This window comes from Impatiens glandulifera, chromosome 5 (genome assembly GCF_907164915.1).
Source record: "Impatiens glandulifera chromosome 5, dImpGla2.1, whole genome shotgun sequence".
NCBI classification, from domain to species: domain Eukaryota; kingdom Viridiplantae; phylum Streptophyta; class Magnoliopsida; order Ericales; family Balsaminaceae; genus Impatiens; species Impatiens glandulifera.
In genome coordinates this window covers 1387150-1406990 of record NC_061866.1, presented here as the reverse complement: position 1 = coordinate 1406990, position 19841 = coordinate 1387150, and the positions used below count along the sequence as shown (strand labels likewise).

The 19841-nt window shown below is 30.5% G+C and overlaps 2 protein-coding genes and 1 non-coding gene across 3 annotated transcripts; 1 reads left to right on the top strand and 2 right to left on the bottom strand.

Moving 5' to 3' along the window:
- Positions 1–3188: 3188 nt before the first annotated feature.
- On the bottom strand, positions 3189–3260 carry TRNAD-GUC. The gene has a single exon. It is a non-coding gene; the product is annotated as a tRNA-Asp (tRNA).
- Positions 3261–13481: 10221 nt separating this feature from the next.
- Positions 13482–14039, top strand: LOC124937794 (nuclear transcription factor Y subunit B-4-like). Its single transcript, XM_047478121.1, has one exon. The coding sequence runs from the start codon at positions 13482–13484 to the stop codon at positions 14037–14039; it is 558 nt and encodes a 185-aa protein (XP_047334077.1).
- A 1250-nt stretch (positions 14040–15289) lies between these two features.
- LOC124940664 (potassium transporter 5-like) lies at positions 15290–19076 on the bottom strand. Its single transcript, XM_047481195.1, has 8 exons — positions 18848–19076; positions 18556–18781; positions 18225–18473; positions 18001–18051; positions 16972–17232; positions 16720–16887; positions 16389–16643; positions 15290–16310 (listed from the first exon to the last, which is right to left on the bottom strand). The coding sequence occupies exons 1-8, from the start codon at positions 19052–19054 to the stop codon at positions 15391–15393; spliced, it is 2337 nt and encodes a 778-aa protein (XP_047337151.1). The 5' UTR covers positions 19055–19076; the 3' UTR covers positions 15290–15390.
- Between the last annotated feature and the right edge of the window lie 765 nt (positions 19077–19841).

Sequence of the window (19841 nt, the reverse complement as noted above, 5' to 3'; positions counted from 1 at the left end):
CATAAGTAAGGAATCTAAAACTTATATAGAATTTATAAACCTATTCTGAAAAAGAGTATAGTTAGTATGGATGTTGTCTTTGAGGAATATGTGTGTTGGGATTGACATAACAACTCTAGTTTAAAGAAACTAGAATGAGAAGACGATGAGTGTGAAATTGAAAGTGAAGATGGTGAAATTTTGGAACCAATAACTGAATAAGTAGATAAAGGTCTTCACTCACCAATAATACTACATTCAGAAGGTCCAGAACTATGTACTTTGTTACCAACTTTGTCAAGAAGAACAAGAAGAGTTCCTTATTGACAAGAAGACTACATTGTCGATGACACTTCATCAGAGGAAGGCGGGAGTAACATAGCTCTCCATTTATCATTCGATCCAACTACTTTGAAAAAGTTATTGGTATTATCAATTGGAAGGAGAAAATGCAAACTGAAATTCAGGCTATTGAGAAAAACCAAACTTAGAATTTAGTTTAATTGCCTAACGAAGCAAAGAAAATTAGCATTAAGTGGGTTTACAAGACCAAGTTAAATAAAAAATGAGAAGTGTGCAAACATAAACCTTACTAGTCGTGAAAAATTATGCCCAAAAATATGGAGCTAATTATAAGTAAGTTTTGCACCAGTAGTTAGATGGAACACTATACAAGTGACCCCACCAAGGTAGCTCAGTGGTAAAAGTCGACTTAAGAGGCTAAAATGTCATTGGTTCAATTCAATTTGGAAGTGCTTTGAGTTTAAGTGAGGAATCATGGCGGTCCAAAAAAAAACTATACAAGTGTTGATTGCAATAACGACTCACAAAAGCTTAAATTTGTATCAACTTAATGTAAAAATTGAATTTCTGCATGATAAATTGGTTGAAGAAATATTTGTTAAGCAACCACAAGGTTTTATAAAAAAGAATGAAGTGTAAAGTCTATAAATTGGAAAAGGCTTTGTCTTCTTTGAAGCAAACTATTAGGGCGTGGTATAGTAGTATAGAAACCTATTTTTTTGGGGGGGGGGGGGGGGGGAATTAAAGTAGAACTAGTATGACACCCCACAGCCATGACTCTCCGCTTAAACTCAAAGTGGCTCATAAGCTTCAACTCAAACTATTAGGGCATGGTATAGTCGTATTGAAACCTATTTTAATAATAGAGAAATTGAAAAATGTCCTCCAGAACCAGCTATATTTATTAAAAGTGGTTCGAAAAATGATGTTTTTGATAATCAGTCTATATGTAAATGACTTGATATTGACAGGAAATAATGAAGAAAAAATTACTTTGTTTAAAAGTTCAATAATGAAGGACATTGAAATGAAGAATTTTGGGGAATATGAAGTATTTTTTGGTATTGAGATACACCAAACACAATGGGGTATTTATTTGTGTCAAAAGAATTATGCTTTTGAAATTTTAAGAAAATTGTTTAGAGTAATTGTTACTCAGTGAGAACATTGAGACACACCAAATAGGCCTCAAAACCCTAGGCCTAGTTCCATTAAATTGAATCTTCAACTAAAATGAATTTGAGTTCTGTCAAGAGAGTGCTAAGATATATTAGAGACATCTTAAACTATGACTTGTTTTATGAAAATAATGGAAATAATAAATTATTGGGCTATACTGACAGTGACTACGCAAGGATATAAATGACAAAAAGAGTATTTTAGGGTATGTGTTCTTAATTGGTAATGGAGTTGTTGTTTGGTCTTAAAAAACAATTTATAGTGACATTGTCGACTACATATGTTGAATTTGTAGCTGCATCAATATATATTTGTCAAAATAATGTGGATAAAGAGTGCTCGAAACTCTCCAACATCCAATAATAATTTGTGCAACTATTTATTGTGATAATCAATGGCGAAACTACGATCAATTTTCAACATGGGTTCAATACTTAAATCTTATCATATATAATCTTTTTAATTATATAAAAAATAATACAAGAAGTAGAGATAACAAAAATATAAAATTAGGTACATACCAATAGAATAATTATTTTCTTACACTTAAACTACTATCACCAGTACTAAGTCGGGGACGTATAAACAAGAGGAGACAATTGTGTCCTACAAGTGTTCATTCACTCGTCATGTCCACGAAAAAACAAACCTTGCATCAAAAGAAAGCGTGTAACATCTAATGTTGTCGTTAATTGATTACGATACGCAACCTCCATTATGTGCCATTATGTTTGTAGCAAATGTAAAACACTTTATCGTTCATTATGAAAAGCCTCAAGTTGTCTTCACGCGTCATTATGAACACTAGCTACACCACCAACATGTGTATTAAATATTTCAATCGCTTTTCTCCAATTTCTTATTCCTGAATTAGTAAATGCTTCATCTCTAACTCGACATCCTCTATGAGAGTTTGTATAGAGATAACACCAAAAGCAAAAAACAACGTCTTTTGATATGCTATACTCTAACCATGAAAACTTTTTAAACCAAACATCTTGAAAACTCCTACACACTTTACCAAATTGTTTTCGAGATAGCTATGACCAAATGGTTGATAACTGATAATGAATCAACTAGGTTATAGTTTATGTGTTTATTATATTATACAATTTCTAATCTAGCTAATGATTTGGTATCTTTAACACAATTTGTGAGAGCCTTATATTTTATTTGAAAAAAAAATGTAACATGATTCAGATGCAGTTTTAAAAGCCTTATAGGAACAACATTTAATACTAGCATCTATATGAAAGTCATACCAACTAAGCTTTTTGAAGAAAAACGTAGCTAGAACTGTGGTATCTCTAACTCGACATCATCTATGAGAGTTTGTAAAGAGATAGCACCAAAAACAAAAAGAAGCATCTTTTGATATGCTATACTTTAACCATAAAAACTTTTTATATTAAACATCTTGAAAATTCCTACACATTTTACCAAATTATTTTTTAGAGGATAGCTATGGCCAAATAGTTGACAAATGATAATGAATAAACAAGGTTACAATTGATGTGTTAATAATATTATGGAGTTTCTAACCTAGCTAATGATTTGATATCTTTAACACAATTTGTGAGAGCCTTACATTTTTTGAAAAAGAAATATAACATGATGTTTTAAGAGCCTTATAGGAACAACATTTAATATTGACATCTATATGAAGCCATACCAACTAAGTTTCTTGAAGAAAATCGTAGCCAGAAATGCTATATGAAAAAAAAAAACGCCGTTGCCGGGGATCGAACCCGGGTCACCCGCGTGACAGGCGGGAATACTTACCACTATACTACAACGACTTGATGTTTCATAATTAAACCTATCATATTATTTATATCTTACTATTATCTATTTAAAACTTATCATATTCTTTTTATTTTATTAATAATCAGTCCCCGATTTGGTTCCTCCACTGGTGATAATGTATCAACCATTAACTTGTCCAAAGATGTTGTACTTAATGGGAGAAATAAACATTCATAAGAAATAAGAAATATGTCCAATGGTTATGATATTAAACCAGTACATTGTTCTACCAAAGAACAAACAGCAAACATTATGAGAAAGTCATTAAACTTGAAAATATTTGAGAAGGTAAGGAAGAAAGGATTGTTTCATTTAATAAATAATATATACAATTAATATTGTATTAATTTTTTGTAAATTCAATTCCTAATACAATTTATAATCAATAATTAGCTGTTATTTTGATTTTGCGAGTTAATGATTATTTAATTTTATTTTGTTATAAAAAAAATTGTTAGTAATAAATTGGTTGGTTATGCCTCCCTTAATTTGATTTCAGTATGATCATTTACACTAAGATGATAATCCTAGTGTAAAGGTCATTATTATAATGGGGAGGTAATTAATGGTGATCATTAGAGAGTTAATCCAAGCACTAATTGACATTAGAAAAGAAGCCCCACGAATAACTCCAACATTATCATAGACGGTCGACGGTTTTTGTTGTTTTCCTTCAAATAATTATTCCGATAAAGAATGACTAATTAATTATTAAGATGATAATTACGTTTGATTAGGAAGAAGTATTAATTAATTAATCTATAGTTGATGATCGCTACGTTCTTGTCCATTTATAATATGTATAGAAAGCTCATTTTTTTTTATAACAAGAACAATGAATTAAGTTAATACATTTTTTTGGACAATTAATTAGACATGTAATATGCTAATTGGCTTGTAATAAAGGGGTAAACGTGTATATTTTGGGCCTGAAAGCCCATTAATCTTTTACAAGAGAAACCCAAAACCAGAGAAAAAAAATATTTTAATTTAAAATAAAATATCAATTCATATTTAAAAATCATTTTAGGGATTTGGTTTTGGAGAGTCATGAGTTTCCCAAAATTAGATGGAACTTTATTAAATGCTTGGCCTTTTTTATTAAGAGAAATGACAAAGGATAAGTTTTTATTTGAAAAGATAAAATTAAATTAACTGATCCATTAAATCGTGAATATAGTAGCCTAATGCTAAAACATGGTTTGTTAGATCCTATCTATATATAAGCAATGACTGAACCAATTAATTATTTGACACATGCAAATTAACAGGATTTATTGGTTATTAATTAAATTAGAATTTAGAGGAGAAAAATATTTAATATTTTATTATATTTTATTTTTATGAAAAATAACATAATAATTTTAAATTACTATTATTAATTATATATATATATATATATATATATATATATATATATATATATATATATATATATATATATATATATATATATATATATATCGGTACAAGAATTTTTTTTTTTTTTCATAAATAAAATCAAAATTTACAAAAGAAAATTATACATTAATTTATTATAAATTTTTATTAAAAATAATATAATAATTTTAAATTATTATAGTTAAATATATATTATTGATAATTTTAAGATTTATTAGTCAACAACCAAATTTGAAAGATGAACTATATATTAATTTATTATATATATATATATATATATTTATATTTATATTTATATTTATATTTATATTTGTATTTTTAATGAGATATAACATAATAATTTTAAATTATTATAAAAATTTATATATCACAATATATCACATTAATTATGTTATGTCTTATAAATATATATATATATATATATATATATATATATATAATAATAATAATAAATTAATGACGAATAAATCTTAAAATTAAAAAAATATTATGTGAACTATATATATTTAAATTTGAGGTATATATATTTAAATTTGAGGGTTACTGTGTGAGAGAAGTGAACTTAATCACATATGTCAAATAATTAATAGGTTCGGCTACATAGGAAGATGAAGATCTAACTGTATAAAAATCAATAAAGTTTAAAACAATATTTATAACTAATAAAATTATCGTCCAACACATAAAGATAAAAGTATAAATAAAATAAATTTAATAAAAAATTATAATAATATATACTCAATGTTTAAAATTTTTAATAAATTCTTAATAATATATTAAAATAAAAAAAATAAAATACTCTCATTTCACATTTTATTCACTTTAGTAAAATAATTTATTTTTTCACCTATTTTTTTTCCCAATAAACTTCTCATCTAGTGATCTTACATTTTCACTTTGGTTAATCAAATATTTGATTCATATTGTTTTAACATTTAGCATCGTCACCTCACACTTTGGTGAATCAAATATTTGATTCATATTTTTTAACCACTTTCAATTGTTACAATTTTTTTATATATAGATTAATTAGTTAAAAAGTTGTTACACAGCTCTCGACCCGACAATTCGGACACATTGAAATTAAGTATCATATTATACATATATATATATATTAGTTAAAAAATTTAACTTATATTGTTAAGAATGTTCCGCGTTCATCAAATTTGGTATTGAATTTAAAATATAAAGTTTTATTAGCCTAGTTGGTTAAAATATTGTATTTGTTTTTGTTAGGTTGTAAGTTCGAAAAATATATATAGGATTTTTAATTTTATTTTTAGCCATTTTAAATTTATGTCAGGTCAGCCTACAATCTGATCCAAATCATATCTCATATATATATTCAAATTAACTACATATCTCGAGTGGGCAATCCGAACACTTTAAAATTAAACATAATTATATATATAATATTTAAGATATATACTTGTGAAATGAGAAAGTCAAAGCTTTGATGCTTTTCCAACTGAATCCACTTTGGGTGGTTACATGAATACTAGTATTAATATCAAATTCTCAACGTTAAAAAGACTTATAGCCCAAAAAAGAATTTAAAGAGGGACAAATGAATTTTACAACATATAAAATTCCTGTCAACCAATTACAAACTTAACTTCAATTTAAAGTTCCACATTGCCTAAAACGCCTTCAAAACAACCAAACAGGGACTACTAGGAACACAAAAATCAAATTTTTTTTTTTTTAAAAGGGCTTGGCATTCCCTATCCAACTTTTATGTCCATTTTTTATGTCAATTCAAGATTCTAAGATGGGCTTTAATTACTTTTTTTTGCATGGAAGGGTAGTTAGTCGATATGATTAACACATAATGGGATTAGTCTATTAGGCTAAACATGAAAACAAAAGATAAACAAGGAGAAGGAATATAAATGTACACTAAGCCAATAAAAAGGTCCACACTTTTATTGATCAAACCAGAATTATTTTACAAGAGTGAGAGAATACAACTAGTACAAGAGAGTCTAGAGGATTTTTCTTTTTGTGCCCCCTAGTAAATGGAAAGGAACAACAATTTAAAGGAATTTTTTTAAAAAAAGTTAAAAATGAACAGTAAAAATCGGGATTCCCAGGATAAAATTATTTCCCGTATATTCCAGATCTTGTCCCCCGCTTATTGGGGATCTTGCCTTCTATTAATTTAAAAAAATCTCATTTGAGTTTAACTAGAGGAGGAGGATCCAATGTCCTTGGATATTTTCTTAACCAATGTACCATTGATTGCTTCGAAGATGTCTTCGATTCCAACATCATTTAAGTCTTCAGCATCTTATAAATAATCAGATAACATGGTTGAGTCAGACTTATTATCATCTTCAAATTTGGACATAAAGTCTTTCTTCATTTCTTCAATATAGGCAACTATCATCTACTCTATGGTTATGTTTTCTGACCTCATCTTGATTTTCTTGGAAATATAGTTGAACGGAGACGGGGCCTCAACTACCTATCGTCATTGTTCATATAATCTTATTTGATTATTCAGGAGATCCATTGTTTCCTTCCCAAATCTTTCATTGGTATCGGGGTATATTCTCATCATTTTTTCCAAAATTTAAAATGAGACGTTCTGAATAAACAAAGAATTCCTATTTTGGTATAACCAAATTCAGGTACCCATTTCAAATCTAAGGAATGGAGAATTTTATGAAAAAAAAAGTATGAAGCTATGCCTTCAATGTATAAATTTGCTTCTTGTTTTTTCAAGAGTTGTGGGGTGATATTGTTCCATTTATCAAAGAAGACTTTAATTTTTTCCGGTAGGATTTTTGGAGTAGGACCGAAATAGTATAACCAATTGATAAACTAGTGGGGTGTATCCCCTCTATAAACATCCGCGCATACCTTTATGAACCAAGAATGTTTATATCTATTATTCTCGTAATTGAATGACTTAGTGAAGGCATCGTAGTAATCCCAATAATTGAATTTAATTGTCGTTGTTTTATTAAACGATAGTTCTCTTTCTTTCATTGGGGATAGTCCCCAATCTTCTAAGGATATCGCCTTTTTGACGATCATTCTGCTAAAATTATAAATTTCTTTATTAGCACCAGAGAAGTGTGATATTTCACACGATCCTATTTGAACCAGTATTTGTTCGTAAAACATTCAGGATTTATAAGTTCTTGATGGTGAGGACGAATTATCCAAATATCTCTACATTATTGTCCATGAATCATTTTTCCATCTGAGGTCTTTTTCTTCTAAGAAAAATATAATTTCTCTATATTCGTTTCTTGTAAATCCAATATTATTGGATTCTGTTTGATCGTCGCCAAGTATTATGGCATAAGAGTGAATATTAGTTTCCTCATGCATATGTTGTCTAAGCTGATCTTGTTGACTCTTGACATCCTGAGAGAGATCCATTGTTATGAGCTTTTGTTTACCATATTGAGATATAATCTCTAGTGTCCTACCTCGGCCTCTCTCCTAAGAGAGAATGGTCCCCTTCCTCTATTAGAGAATGATCCATAACCCCTTATGCTCATTCTTGTAGATTTAAAGAAACCCCTAAATTTGAATTTCAAAAAAATCAAAATTGATTTTTGTTTTTTGTTTTTGAGTTATTGTTCAAGAACAACAACCCATAAAACTTCCTTACATGTTTCTAATGATGTTAGAAATCTATTTGAACCAGTTTCAATCTATTCCGATCATGTTTGATCAAAAACCAATTTTTTTTTAAAAAATAAAAAATTCAATTCTTGAATTGTCAAAACGAACAGTTATTGTTCATGTTTTGGTTTCATTCAACTATATGAAGCACAAGGAAGCTATTGACAAGCTCCTTATATATCATCAAAGTCCAAAAACCAGAAACCTGTTTTTTGTACCAAAATTGTTTGGCTTAAATGAAACATGTTTCCGATCAATTGATACATCATGGAGACGTTATAAATGATCATGGTAACTATTGGAAGCTTCCCATGCCATTTGATCAAAGGATTTGAGCCTCAAATAAAAACATCAAAACATGCGGTTTTGATGTTCTTTAGGACCGAGAAACCTAGCCCGGGTTTAGCTAGGACCGAGACTCCTTCGCGCCTAAGACAGAGGAAAATTAGCCCTAGTAATTCACGATCGAGAATCCTCAACACCCAGGACCGAGGAAAACTAGGTTGGGTTAACCCAGGACCGAGTGTTCTTCGCACTTAAGACCGACAAAATTAGCCTAAGGCTAACCTAGGATTGAGAATTCTTGCACTCAACCGAGAATTCCCGAACCTCGATTGAGGACTTCAATACCCTGACCGAGCGACTTCAGCACCCCAGCCAAGGAAGCTAGGACCTCGACCGAGGATTTCAGCATCCCAACTGAGAATTCTCGAACCTCGACTAAGGGCTTCTACACCCTAAACGAGGACCATCTGCACCCGACCGAGGAATTTAGCACCTCGATCGAGGATCCCTGAACCCCGACCTAGGATCGAGGGTTTTAGCCCCGATCGATGAAAATCGCACCCAAAACCGAGACCACCGGTTTTAGGATATGTATGGTTCCACTTTTTAATTTTCAAAATTATTTTTATAATTTTGGAAATTCAAACCATTTTCTAAAAATCTAAAAAAATAAAAAATGATTTCAAAATTTTTTTAGAATATTTTTATTTTGATAAGGGTCTGTTTGGAATTTATTTCTAAACAATAATGCCTTCAAAATTGATATTATTTAGGTACATCCCTCTTCGATCATCATCATCAACTACATGTACCAACATTTAAATATTGTTGTTACAATTTTAATATGCAAATCATGTGAATGCCTAGGACCAGAAAAATAATTGGTTAAAATAAAACGTTATACAACCAATTTTCCAAAAACCAATATTTTATAAAGTAGAGATCGTTCTAATGAGTACGTAGAATGTAGCGCGAACGGTTTTTCCCGAGTATCACCAAACTACGAACCAAAATGAAACTCAAGTTAAAAATGTGTTTGTATACGTATTTGTTTATTGATTTTAAACTAAAAATTAATTGGCGACTCTTTATCAAATAAATAATCTTTTAAATTAATTTAAATAAATTTTCTTTAATTAAATATTTATTTGATTATTTCATATATAAAATATTATTTGAAATTTGATAAAAAAAAAAAAAATCATTATTATTATAATTAAATTTTTAAATTTTTTAAAGTAATGTTTTATTTAAAAGTTTTCTAACACTCAAATCATGTTAAAAATTTTTGAACTTCGAAATTTTTTCATTAAGTGTTTTCCGGGTTACAAATAATTTATTAAAATATTATATAATATTAATAATATTTAAAATTTAAATTAATTTAAATTTAAATGATTTGTAAATATTTATAATTGTAAGAATATTTTGTTAATACTATATATATATATATAATATATATATATAATATATATAATATATATTATAAATCTATTTTAATAAAATATAAATTAGAAAATAAATTATCACACTAATAACAAATTAGGTTCTAAATGAACCAATTTTTAATAATAAATATTATAAATTAACTTATAATTTGTTATATGATGTAAATGAATTAGTTATACAAATATCACAAACATTTATTATTATCAAAATAACATAATAAACAAACTCACTTCCATATAATGACTAGAAAACTTGATGAGCAAGGGAGTCTATAAATGCTTCCTAATGGGGGAATATTGTATGTATGCTATTTTTTACATTCTTTCATTTTTGCTCAAATACCATTTTTCTATTATTATAATATAAATATTCCTATGATCAATGTCTTTATATTTTTTGCACAATTTATCAGCATATATTGAGTGGATTATAAAACTAGAATATTACAGGGCAAAACAGAAGAAAAAGTAATTAAGTAAGTGAATCTAATTAAAAGGTAGCCACCACTATGATTAATCTATATATAAAAGAGAAAAGGAAAATTAAGGAATCCACAAAATTATTTCTTTCCAAAATTCATATGTTAATTACCAATCAAATTCTTGGAAGTATCTTGAAGCATATATGTAGGCTAGTTGTCAAGGAATCCCATAAATAAAGTTATCACATCCACAAATAAACTAATTCAAGTCAGAATTTCAGTTTTATTTATTTAACTCCCCAGAAATTAGGATGTATACAAAAAAAATAATAATAAATATGAACAGTGTTTAATTTTATTAATTACCAACCCTAAATGGGATTAACAAGCCAGAAAATGAAGAATGGAGATAGACAAATGTGTCTCTAGTGGCGTTTAGTTCATAGTAATATTGGCATACGTACTGTTTAATTAACCATGTGACTTAAATTCATGTTCAATAAAAACTTGTAATTAATTATTAGATATAGAATAATATATGTCCCTTATAAAAGTGCCTACTTATGCAGAATGAAAAGATGTAATAGATGACAAACCTCAATAATTAAGGTTATGATCTATTTTATTGTAACTTAATACATACACGTTTTTATTTTTATTTTTTATAATAACATTCTCAATATTTCATATTTCATGTATACTTTATCTATGTGCATGGTAGGCCTACTTTAGCAAGCATATGATTCTTACTTATTATAAATGGTTGGTTATTTTTTTTAAAAAATAAAGAAACTTATAATATAATGCCACTATGCAACTAATACTCTCTCTTTAGGTTATTTTTTAAAAAAAATAAAGAAACTTATAATATAATGCCACTATGCAACTAATACTCTCTCTTTATTTCTTTTTCTTTTTTTCATAAGGCAAGGCTTGATCGGTTGAAATTTTTTTAATAACCTTAAGAGAAAAAAATAATGAATATACATAATTTTGAAGAATTGATTTTTTTTTTTATATAAGAAAAGACTTAAAGTGTGTTGATATATATAAATAAATAAAATTGATTTTAAATATAGGGTATTTTAGTATTTTGATTAATGAATAAAGTGATTTGATAAATGAAATAACGAGCGAAAATGTTGGAGAATAGAATAGGAAGGCAAATCTCATCCCATTATAATGATGTAAATTGTTATGTTTTTTCGCATAGAAGACTTATTATGACAGTTGAGAAAATTCAACATGCAAAATAAAAAAGATTTGAGAAGTAAAACAAATCTAAGCTTGATAAAGAGAAATGAAATATTCAAAAGTAGTATCAACTATGATAAATTGGACTAAAAGAAACAAAGCTCACAAGAAAATATCTCCATTTTCATGTTGTCTTAAATTCCTTTAAAAACATTAATTTTGAACTTTCAATAATAATCTTATTTATAAATGCTAATATTAAGACGTTTTTTTAGAATATTCTGTAACTTGTTATTATCACACGGAACACATTTGTAATTGTATTTAAACTCCTCTTATAATTTTTTATTATAAACAAATTATCTTACAAAATGGCAACAAGATATAATGACTTATTTTTAGATGTGATTCATTTTTATGTAAGGATTTAATGTAAATAATAAGAAGGTCAAACTTCTAAAGAAAAAAAATACTAAAAAAACAAGTTTTATGTATATATAACAAATAATACTAATATCCAAATGACATTAATCCAAAATAAATAGATGATTCACCTTAAAATTGAGAACCTTGAAAACAATCAACAGATCACAGCAATGAACCATGAAAGAGATAAAATGTTTCACGACTCCACATGATTAATACATTAATTATCTCCAAACTATTAATCTTTTAGACTATATTATTACAACTTTAATCAAAAATATTTTCTTAATAAAAGCTAATAATATTTTAAAAAGTGTTAGGTAATGATGTAAGTGGTCCGTCCATAAAAATGTACCACTTGTCAGTTACGCATGCAAGTGAGAAAATACATAAGATCTAGTTTCCATAGTTTCCGGATTGGGCCCCCCCTCACAAATTACAAACTGATCTTTCTATTTTGGTAATAATTTAATGACTCTAACCTATGACCTAGAAAGTAGGTAACCCAATTGGGAGACTTCCCTCCAATTCTTGCTTCAAATAACTTCTTTCTCAAGTTCTGTTTGGTCGTGGGCACAGTCTCACATACACGTGCATTGCACAAGATCGAAACTTCAAATTGTTATTAAAAATTTAATAATTATAATCTTATTATTATTGATAAGATCAACCGGTAGGGGACCATTTATAATATGGTTCTATAATTGAATACAAGTTCATCTTTCCCCCTAATTTTTGCTTTCCATACTAATTAATTGTATCTAATCTTACAACAAGGCTATCAAAAAGATAAATTAAAGCAATCAAACTAAACTTGCCTGCCATTATTATCTTTTTTAACTCTGAAAATTATATCAACATCGAATCGAATCTATTCTTTGTATCTTTAACGTTAAAATATAAGTCCGTATAAGTATTTTTTTCTTAGCGAATCGTATTTCTCTAACAATAATTTATTATTTTAAATTAAATATCGCCTAGGGCGGAATAATACTCATGTAAAGTGCCTAACTAAAAAAAATTACAGGGGTTTTCTAAATTTTGTTTGGGATTTTATAGTAATTTTTAGAAATTATCAATCTTTCAAACTAACTATAGTTATAGCCATCAAATCACTATTTTCATCAAATAAAATACCTCTAACTTATTTTCTATTAAACAAAGTTTTTAGACAAAAACCGATTTTTTTTTTTAAGATAACCAAATATCAAACAAGTTCTAAGAGCTTTCCATTTGATGATGCCCAGATTAGATGTTATAAAAATCCACCCATCCACTTGCTAATATTATTATTTATGATACGATTTGTCTGTATATAAATTAAGAGTTAACTTAGTTTTGTTGTGGCATATCATTACATCACATGCTTACAACCTCAAAGCTAGAGTTTTGTAGAATGGTTGACAACCAAAACCCTAATAGAGAAATATTTCTCAAGTATGCTTACAGTACCTTTGGAAGTGGAAGTGGATCTTCATCCGGAGGAGATGAAGCAGCTATGAATAATAATAATAATGGTAATTCAGAACAAGACAGGCTTCTTCCAATAGCCAACGTTGGAAGAATCATGAAGCAAATACTGCCTTCAAATGCTAAAGTGTCGAAAGAGGCTAAAGAGACCATGCAAGAATGCGTTTCAGAGTTCATAAGCTTTGTGACAATTGAGGCGGCCGACAAGTGTCACAAAGAGAAGAGGAAGACTGTTAATGGAGATGATGTTTGTTGGGCTATGGGAAGTCTAGGGTTTGATGACTATGTTGATCCACTCAGAAGGTATTTGGATAGATATAGGGAACAAGAAGGGGAGAGATCACTAATTAATAATATTAATAACAATCAAAATAATACCATCAATACATCAGATGGGTATCATCTAGAAGATGGGAAAACTACTTCAGGTTCTTCATCTATCCCTTTTCAGTTTAGTTTCATGGATTCTAATAAGAGTGTATAGCTTACCTACCTAGGTTTTGTTTAGAATAATTTTCAACCTTAATTTGTGTGTTGATTTGCTTTCACTATGTTTGCATAATCTTCCCCCAATAGGAAGATTAGTTATCAGATCTTAATTTCATCTGTTTCATAAATGTAATCTAAGTGTTCTTAATTAATTAATACACAACTCTCTATCGATATATATACTTGATTAATTTCATTGCATCTATTAATATCATGCTTCAGATGTTTTAGGTCTTTTGCTTCAGTAAAATACTTTTTATGATACTGTTTGAGACTTGTCCATTGGTTCTGAGCCCATACTAGCTAGTTCCAACAAAACAAGAGAAATTATGATTGGGATAAGAATACTTACAGATAATTCTTGAAGATCCATTTGTTTGTCATCAAAGAAATGAAATCTGTCACAACTTTCCTGAAACAAATAAAATATCTTGTAAATTGACAATAACTAAAAGCTTATTATTATCTATGTGAAAAAAAGTCAGGACATGTCTTCTCTAACTCGCTTCCATTCGAGAAGGTTTGCATTAAGTAATGTTGTTGCATTTGGTATATAGATTCAAACTCATGACCATGCGGATATGAGTTACTATAGTGGATAACGTTTAAATAAGAAAAAGAAGCTTAATATCATTTTCACTAAATAACCCGACAAAGAGATTTGGACTAAGAGACTTACTACCACAAGGAGGAGGTCATAAATGTGAGTTGTTATGTTAATCTTCTCCAAGAAGATTAGCTAAGGTGTGGAAAGTTGGCTGGACAACATGGTTAATAAAGATACAATATTTAGCATAAAAAAAGTACATGAATGTTTTCTTATTCTATGAATTAATTTCCAGACTTGTATAAGAAAATTTTCAATTCAATCCAAGATTAGTTTCTCATCTCCTACTTGGTCTGCTATATATCTTTGATGTTCCATCTTGTAAACATAGATGTGTGTGCTGTGATAACTCATGCAAGTGTGTCCTAAAGCTTAATATCAGAGCATATATATGAACTATCCCCTGTATCAAAGCTTGAATCTATCTTGTTTCACATGCCTAACGAAATTTGAGAAGGTTTTAGTAATACCTAAGATCAGTTTTGATCTTTGATTTCTTGATTAGCTCCTTGTATATCAGCATTTGTATGGCTCCTTGTTTCTTCACATCAGATCTTTAGTGTACCTCTGATACAATGAAACAAGCAGTGCCAATTTGGACATTAGTCTTGCTTCTTGGCTTGATAATCAAGAAGCGAGATAAACAGAGAATATATTTAGGATTTTGACTTCATTTAAATATAAAGTATAGTAATATACAAATTTAAAAAAAAACACATTCATCATAATTCCTTAATATCTAAAGCTCATAAGTCATGCCCACTTTCAGCATCCGTTGGTGAGGTATATCAAACATTTTCTCCGTCTGTCTCAAATTCCTTTTCAGGAAATTATACGATTCAATCAAAACGCTCTTCACAACCCCAGCTCCCTTCCCCGCCACCACATCGCTTTCCCCAACCAGATGAACCACACCCGACAACCACGCCTTGTTAAGCAACTCAACCTCCCTTTCATTCTCCTTTTCTCTCCCATCTTCCCTCCATTCCTCCTCGTTATAATTCTCTCCCTGATCATCTTCATCTCCCGATGACATGACCAAGAACATGCCATCCTCCTTCACGAACTCCTTCAGCCTCTCCACTAACAACTTCTCAAACGGCTCGTCCTCGTTCCTCGCGTCTGTGTAGCCGTATCTCACCACACATCGGAAAACACTAAGCTCTCTAGGATTTATTCGACGGAAAAGGAACCGTTCTTCTGGTGGCACTCTGCTTATAGGCAAGGACTTGATCGAAACAAATACCAAAACTGAATGCAGAGCCGGAACATTGCCCACGTAATGCTTGAAGATGGGAGGGATTCCTTGGACAAGTTCCGAGTAGAAAATCGCAAGCCCTGGCATGCGAACGCAATTCGAATCATTTGCCATCTCTTTCACCTTCTCTGGAGATATTTTGTTTTGGAGCTCGTAATAGTATTTTCTCCTGTAAACGTCGTTCCACACGAACATTGTCCCCATCAAGAACATTGCGAAGACTAGGGGTAAGTAACCACCTTGATCAAACTTGTACAGGACAGAGCTCAGGTACAGAAGCTCAACACTCCCGATTATTAAAACGTATGTGATTACTATAAGTATGTTTGTCTTCCATATAATGATCATGATGAGAACCAAGAATCCCGACGTCAATGTCATGACAAACACAACCGCAATCCCTGGAAGCAGATTTGAATTTTAAGGTGAGGAAAATAAGAAGATGTGGAATTTCAGGCTTTTTCAACATGAGCAATTACCGTATGCATTTCCAATTTTAGCAGTTGTTCTGAAACCGAGGGTGACACAAACGCATGCAACCATGAGAAGGTAGTTAACTTCTGGGATGTATACCTGGCCTTGATATTTGGCTGAAGTGTGCACGATTTTCACTCGTGGGAAGCAGCCCAGAGAGATTGATTGTTGGATAATAGAGAATGTCCCTGATATCAAAGCCTGACTTGCTATAATCGCTGCCAAAACCGACACCACAAAAGTCGGCCAATACATAGGGCCTGCAAGGAAGAACATCGTGGTGAGCCCAACTTCATTTTGTAATAAATACCCAGTTTAAATTGAGATTCAGCTGACCTGGAAGGGATTTGAAGAACACATTTGCGACATTTTCACTGTTCTTTCTAAGGTAAGAAGCTTGTCCTGTGTAAGATAACAAGATTGCAGGATAAACAACAGAGCACATGCTTATTTGTATTGATTTAACACTGAAGTGACCCACATCAGCAAACAATGCCTCAGTCCCTGCAGTAATCATATCATATGCATGAGAGATCAATGAAATCAATTTAATTATAGAGAATATAAGTGGTAGAACATAGAAAGAACCTGTGGTGGAAAGGACAACACCACCGAGGGAAATCCAAGCAGCTTTCTTGTTTCTTTGAAAATACTTAAAGATATACCAAGGGTTGATTGCCTTTATAACAGAAGTATCATGGTGGAAGAAATTGTAGAAACCAATTGATGCATTGAAGAATAACCATATGCATATTATTGGAGCAAAGGTATAACCCACTTTGTCTGTCCCAAACCTTTGAACTGAAAATAGGACAATCAAGATTCCAGCTGATACCCAAACTATCCTCCCTGTAAATTTTTAATCCCCAATTATTACCACGCAGGTGAAAACATGAGTCTTCTTTTCTTTTTTAAATTATTTTTTACTACCAATACATCTGCCCAGGTAAACCCTCCCCACCTCTATCTATCTTTCTGAATATATAATAATCCTTCCAACGAAATCGGATCAAGGAGAAGAAGTATAAACTATAATATATTCGTATGGAAAGACTCTAAGCAACTTGATGCAATTTCTTACTGTCACAATCGTACTAAATTCACATAAATTTTGTTTAGTCAACAATAATTGTGGACTTGTCTAGTCTATATTATTCAACAGTTTATCTTTACAGTTTTCAATATACATTATTAAGAAGGTATCCACGAAAATACCATAATTTGTCTGGCCAATTCTATTTTGAGCACAAACCAATCATTAGGTTAATTCAAGTAAAAAGAGTCTTAATTAAGAAAATAATAAAAGTCTCGAGTTCGATTCACACTCTTTAACTTAAAGGGTGTGTCGAAGCATCAATTATAGAAGGTTTTATTTTTGTTTAGAATAAAAGTTATTTTATGAACTATTGTATAGATTATAGTGTGATTTTTGGTTGAATTTGAGAGATTGTTTTTAGATCTGTAGTCAAATTATTTTTTTACCCAAGTCATGATTTTTTGACAGAAATACAAATATGTAATAATCATATGCCAGATGAAAAAAAGCTGTATCAAAATGGCCTATATAAAATTCATATTATCAATGAGAATCAAATTTTGAAGTTGCTGAAATTGTACCTTCAGTCATGACTGATGTAGCTTCCTTGATACCTCCTACAGCAGATAAAACTGACACAAACACGAGATTCAGCTGATTTCATGGAACAATCACAGAAAGATGACATATAATTCATGATCTAATTGGGAAAAGTAAGCTCCAAAGGCAAATTTAACCACATAATTCCGCATAATAATCAGTAGAAATCAGATCAACCAATTTAGCTAAACAGATTCATTCTTACCTGAAATGCAAGGCGTGAGGACACCATCACCGATCACCATAGAAGTGCCAAGCATGGTAGCAAATAAGAGGAATAATTTAGCGAATTCGCTCTTCTCGAGTTTCGCCTTGAGCATAGAAGCTCGCCGAAGACGATTGCTAGGCAGCTCCAACTTAAACGTTGATACATCCCTGTCCGCTGCCTCTTGGCTAGGTATTAATCCAACTTTTGCATACCGACATAGCAGTGAATACAACGCAAATGTTCCACCTGTTGATGGAAATTCATATTCATTACAATTTACAATCAGCAGTTAGATCTCAAATCGAAGAACACGAAATGGAGCAGGTACCGTCGCCGTTATCGGTTGCTCGGAGAACAATGAAAACATATTTGATAAGAGGAATAAGAGTGATTGTATAGTAAATCAATGAAAGAACTCCTAAAATATCATCGTTATGCTTAATCCCTTCAGTGAATGTGCCAGCGTATACATACAACGGAGACGTTCCGATATCTCCGTACACCACGCCCAAACTCTGAAATGCCAATTGCAGTATAATCGCCCATTCCATTCCCTGATGCAAACAAAATGTTATCAACAATGGAGTTGGAAACGGAATCTAGCTAATTAATAATCAGACCTTGGTGCGACTGTGAACTGGATCGGCGCCATGGACCTTAGCAGATTCGATATCGAGAGAATCATAACGCCGAAGATTCTTCGAGTTGAGCTGCTGCTGCTGCGGTTGGAGATTAGATATCTCCTGATCTTCCTCTTTCTCTTCTTCCTCATGGCGGATTTGGACTTGATCATTGATATTTTTTGCATGATCGGTTACGTCCGCCATTACTATGGAAAGAGAGCAGGGGATGAGAGAGAGTGAGAAAGGTGATTTCTGGGGAAGGGAAGAAGGAGGGAAACTACTTAAAGAGGCCGAGAGGACGTGATGACATCCCAACAATGAAAGCATGCATCAAATTCATTCACTTCCCATTCCCCGCCGTTTTGTTTGATTTCTATAATTTTTTTTTCTTTCAATTTTAATACATCAAAATATCTATTTATTAAATTACAAACTTACAAATAATATTTCTTTTATTGTTATTTCTGGATAAAGATTTATAAACCTTTTAAAATCTAAAATTACACATAAATGAATTTAGCAATTTTTTCATATTAATTCAGATACTCTTAAAAAAACAAGATTTTAAAATTCAACTTTTTAGACCGCAAAACATGTAAATAACATGTAAATAACCGTTCTGGATTCTATCTTCAATATGGGTATTTTCGAACCGTTCTGCAAATTTGAGTCGGAAATTTTTTGTTCGAAAGGTTATTTCGAACAACGAGGACGTTTATCATTTTCAGCGTCCCATAACTGATGTAATTTCACGCTGTCAAAATGCGTCGGTTAATCTCCGACTCCATCCGTGCATTTCTAAATCAATCTGATACAAGCCTCTGTCGCCGAGATCCACCGATCTTCTAATTATCTTGTTAAGCCACCTCAAGGATAACTAATAAAAATAAATTGTACAAACACAATACTACAATAATAGTCAAAGTTTGATTATTATTGTAACATGTGAATATCATTTCTTTTTCTTACTTTCTAGCTCGAAGCCCAAGAT

Coding starts and splice junctions, on each gene's coding strand:
- LOC124937794 (XM_047478121.1), top strand. CDS start 13,482: ATGGTTGACAACCAAAACCCTAATAGAGAAATATTTCTCAAGTATGCT.
- LOC124940664 (XM_047481195.1), bottom strand. CDS start 19,054: ATGGCGGACGTAACCGATCATGCAAAAAATATCAATGATCAAGTCCAA. Junction 18,052..18,224: donor CCTCACGCCTTGCATTTCAG/GTAAGAATGAAT, acceptor TGTTTGTGTCAG/TTTTATCTGCTGTAGGAGGT. Junction 16,888..16,971: donor TGTTGTCCTTTCCACCACAG/GTTCTTTCTATG, acceptor TGATTACTGCAG/GGACTGAGGCATTGTTTGCT.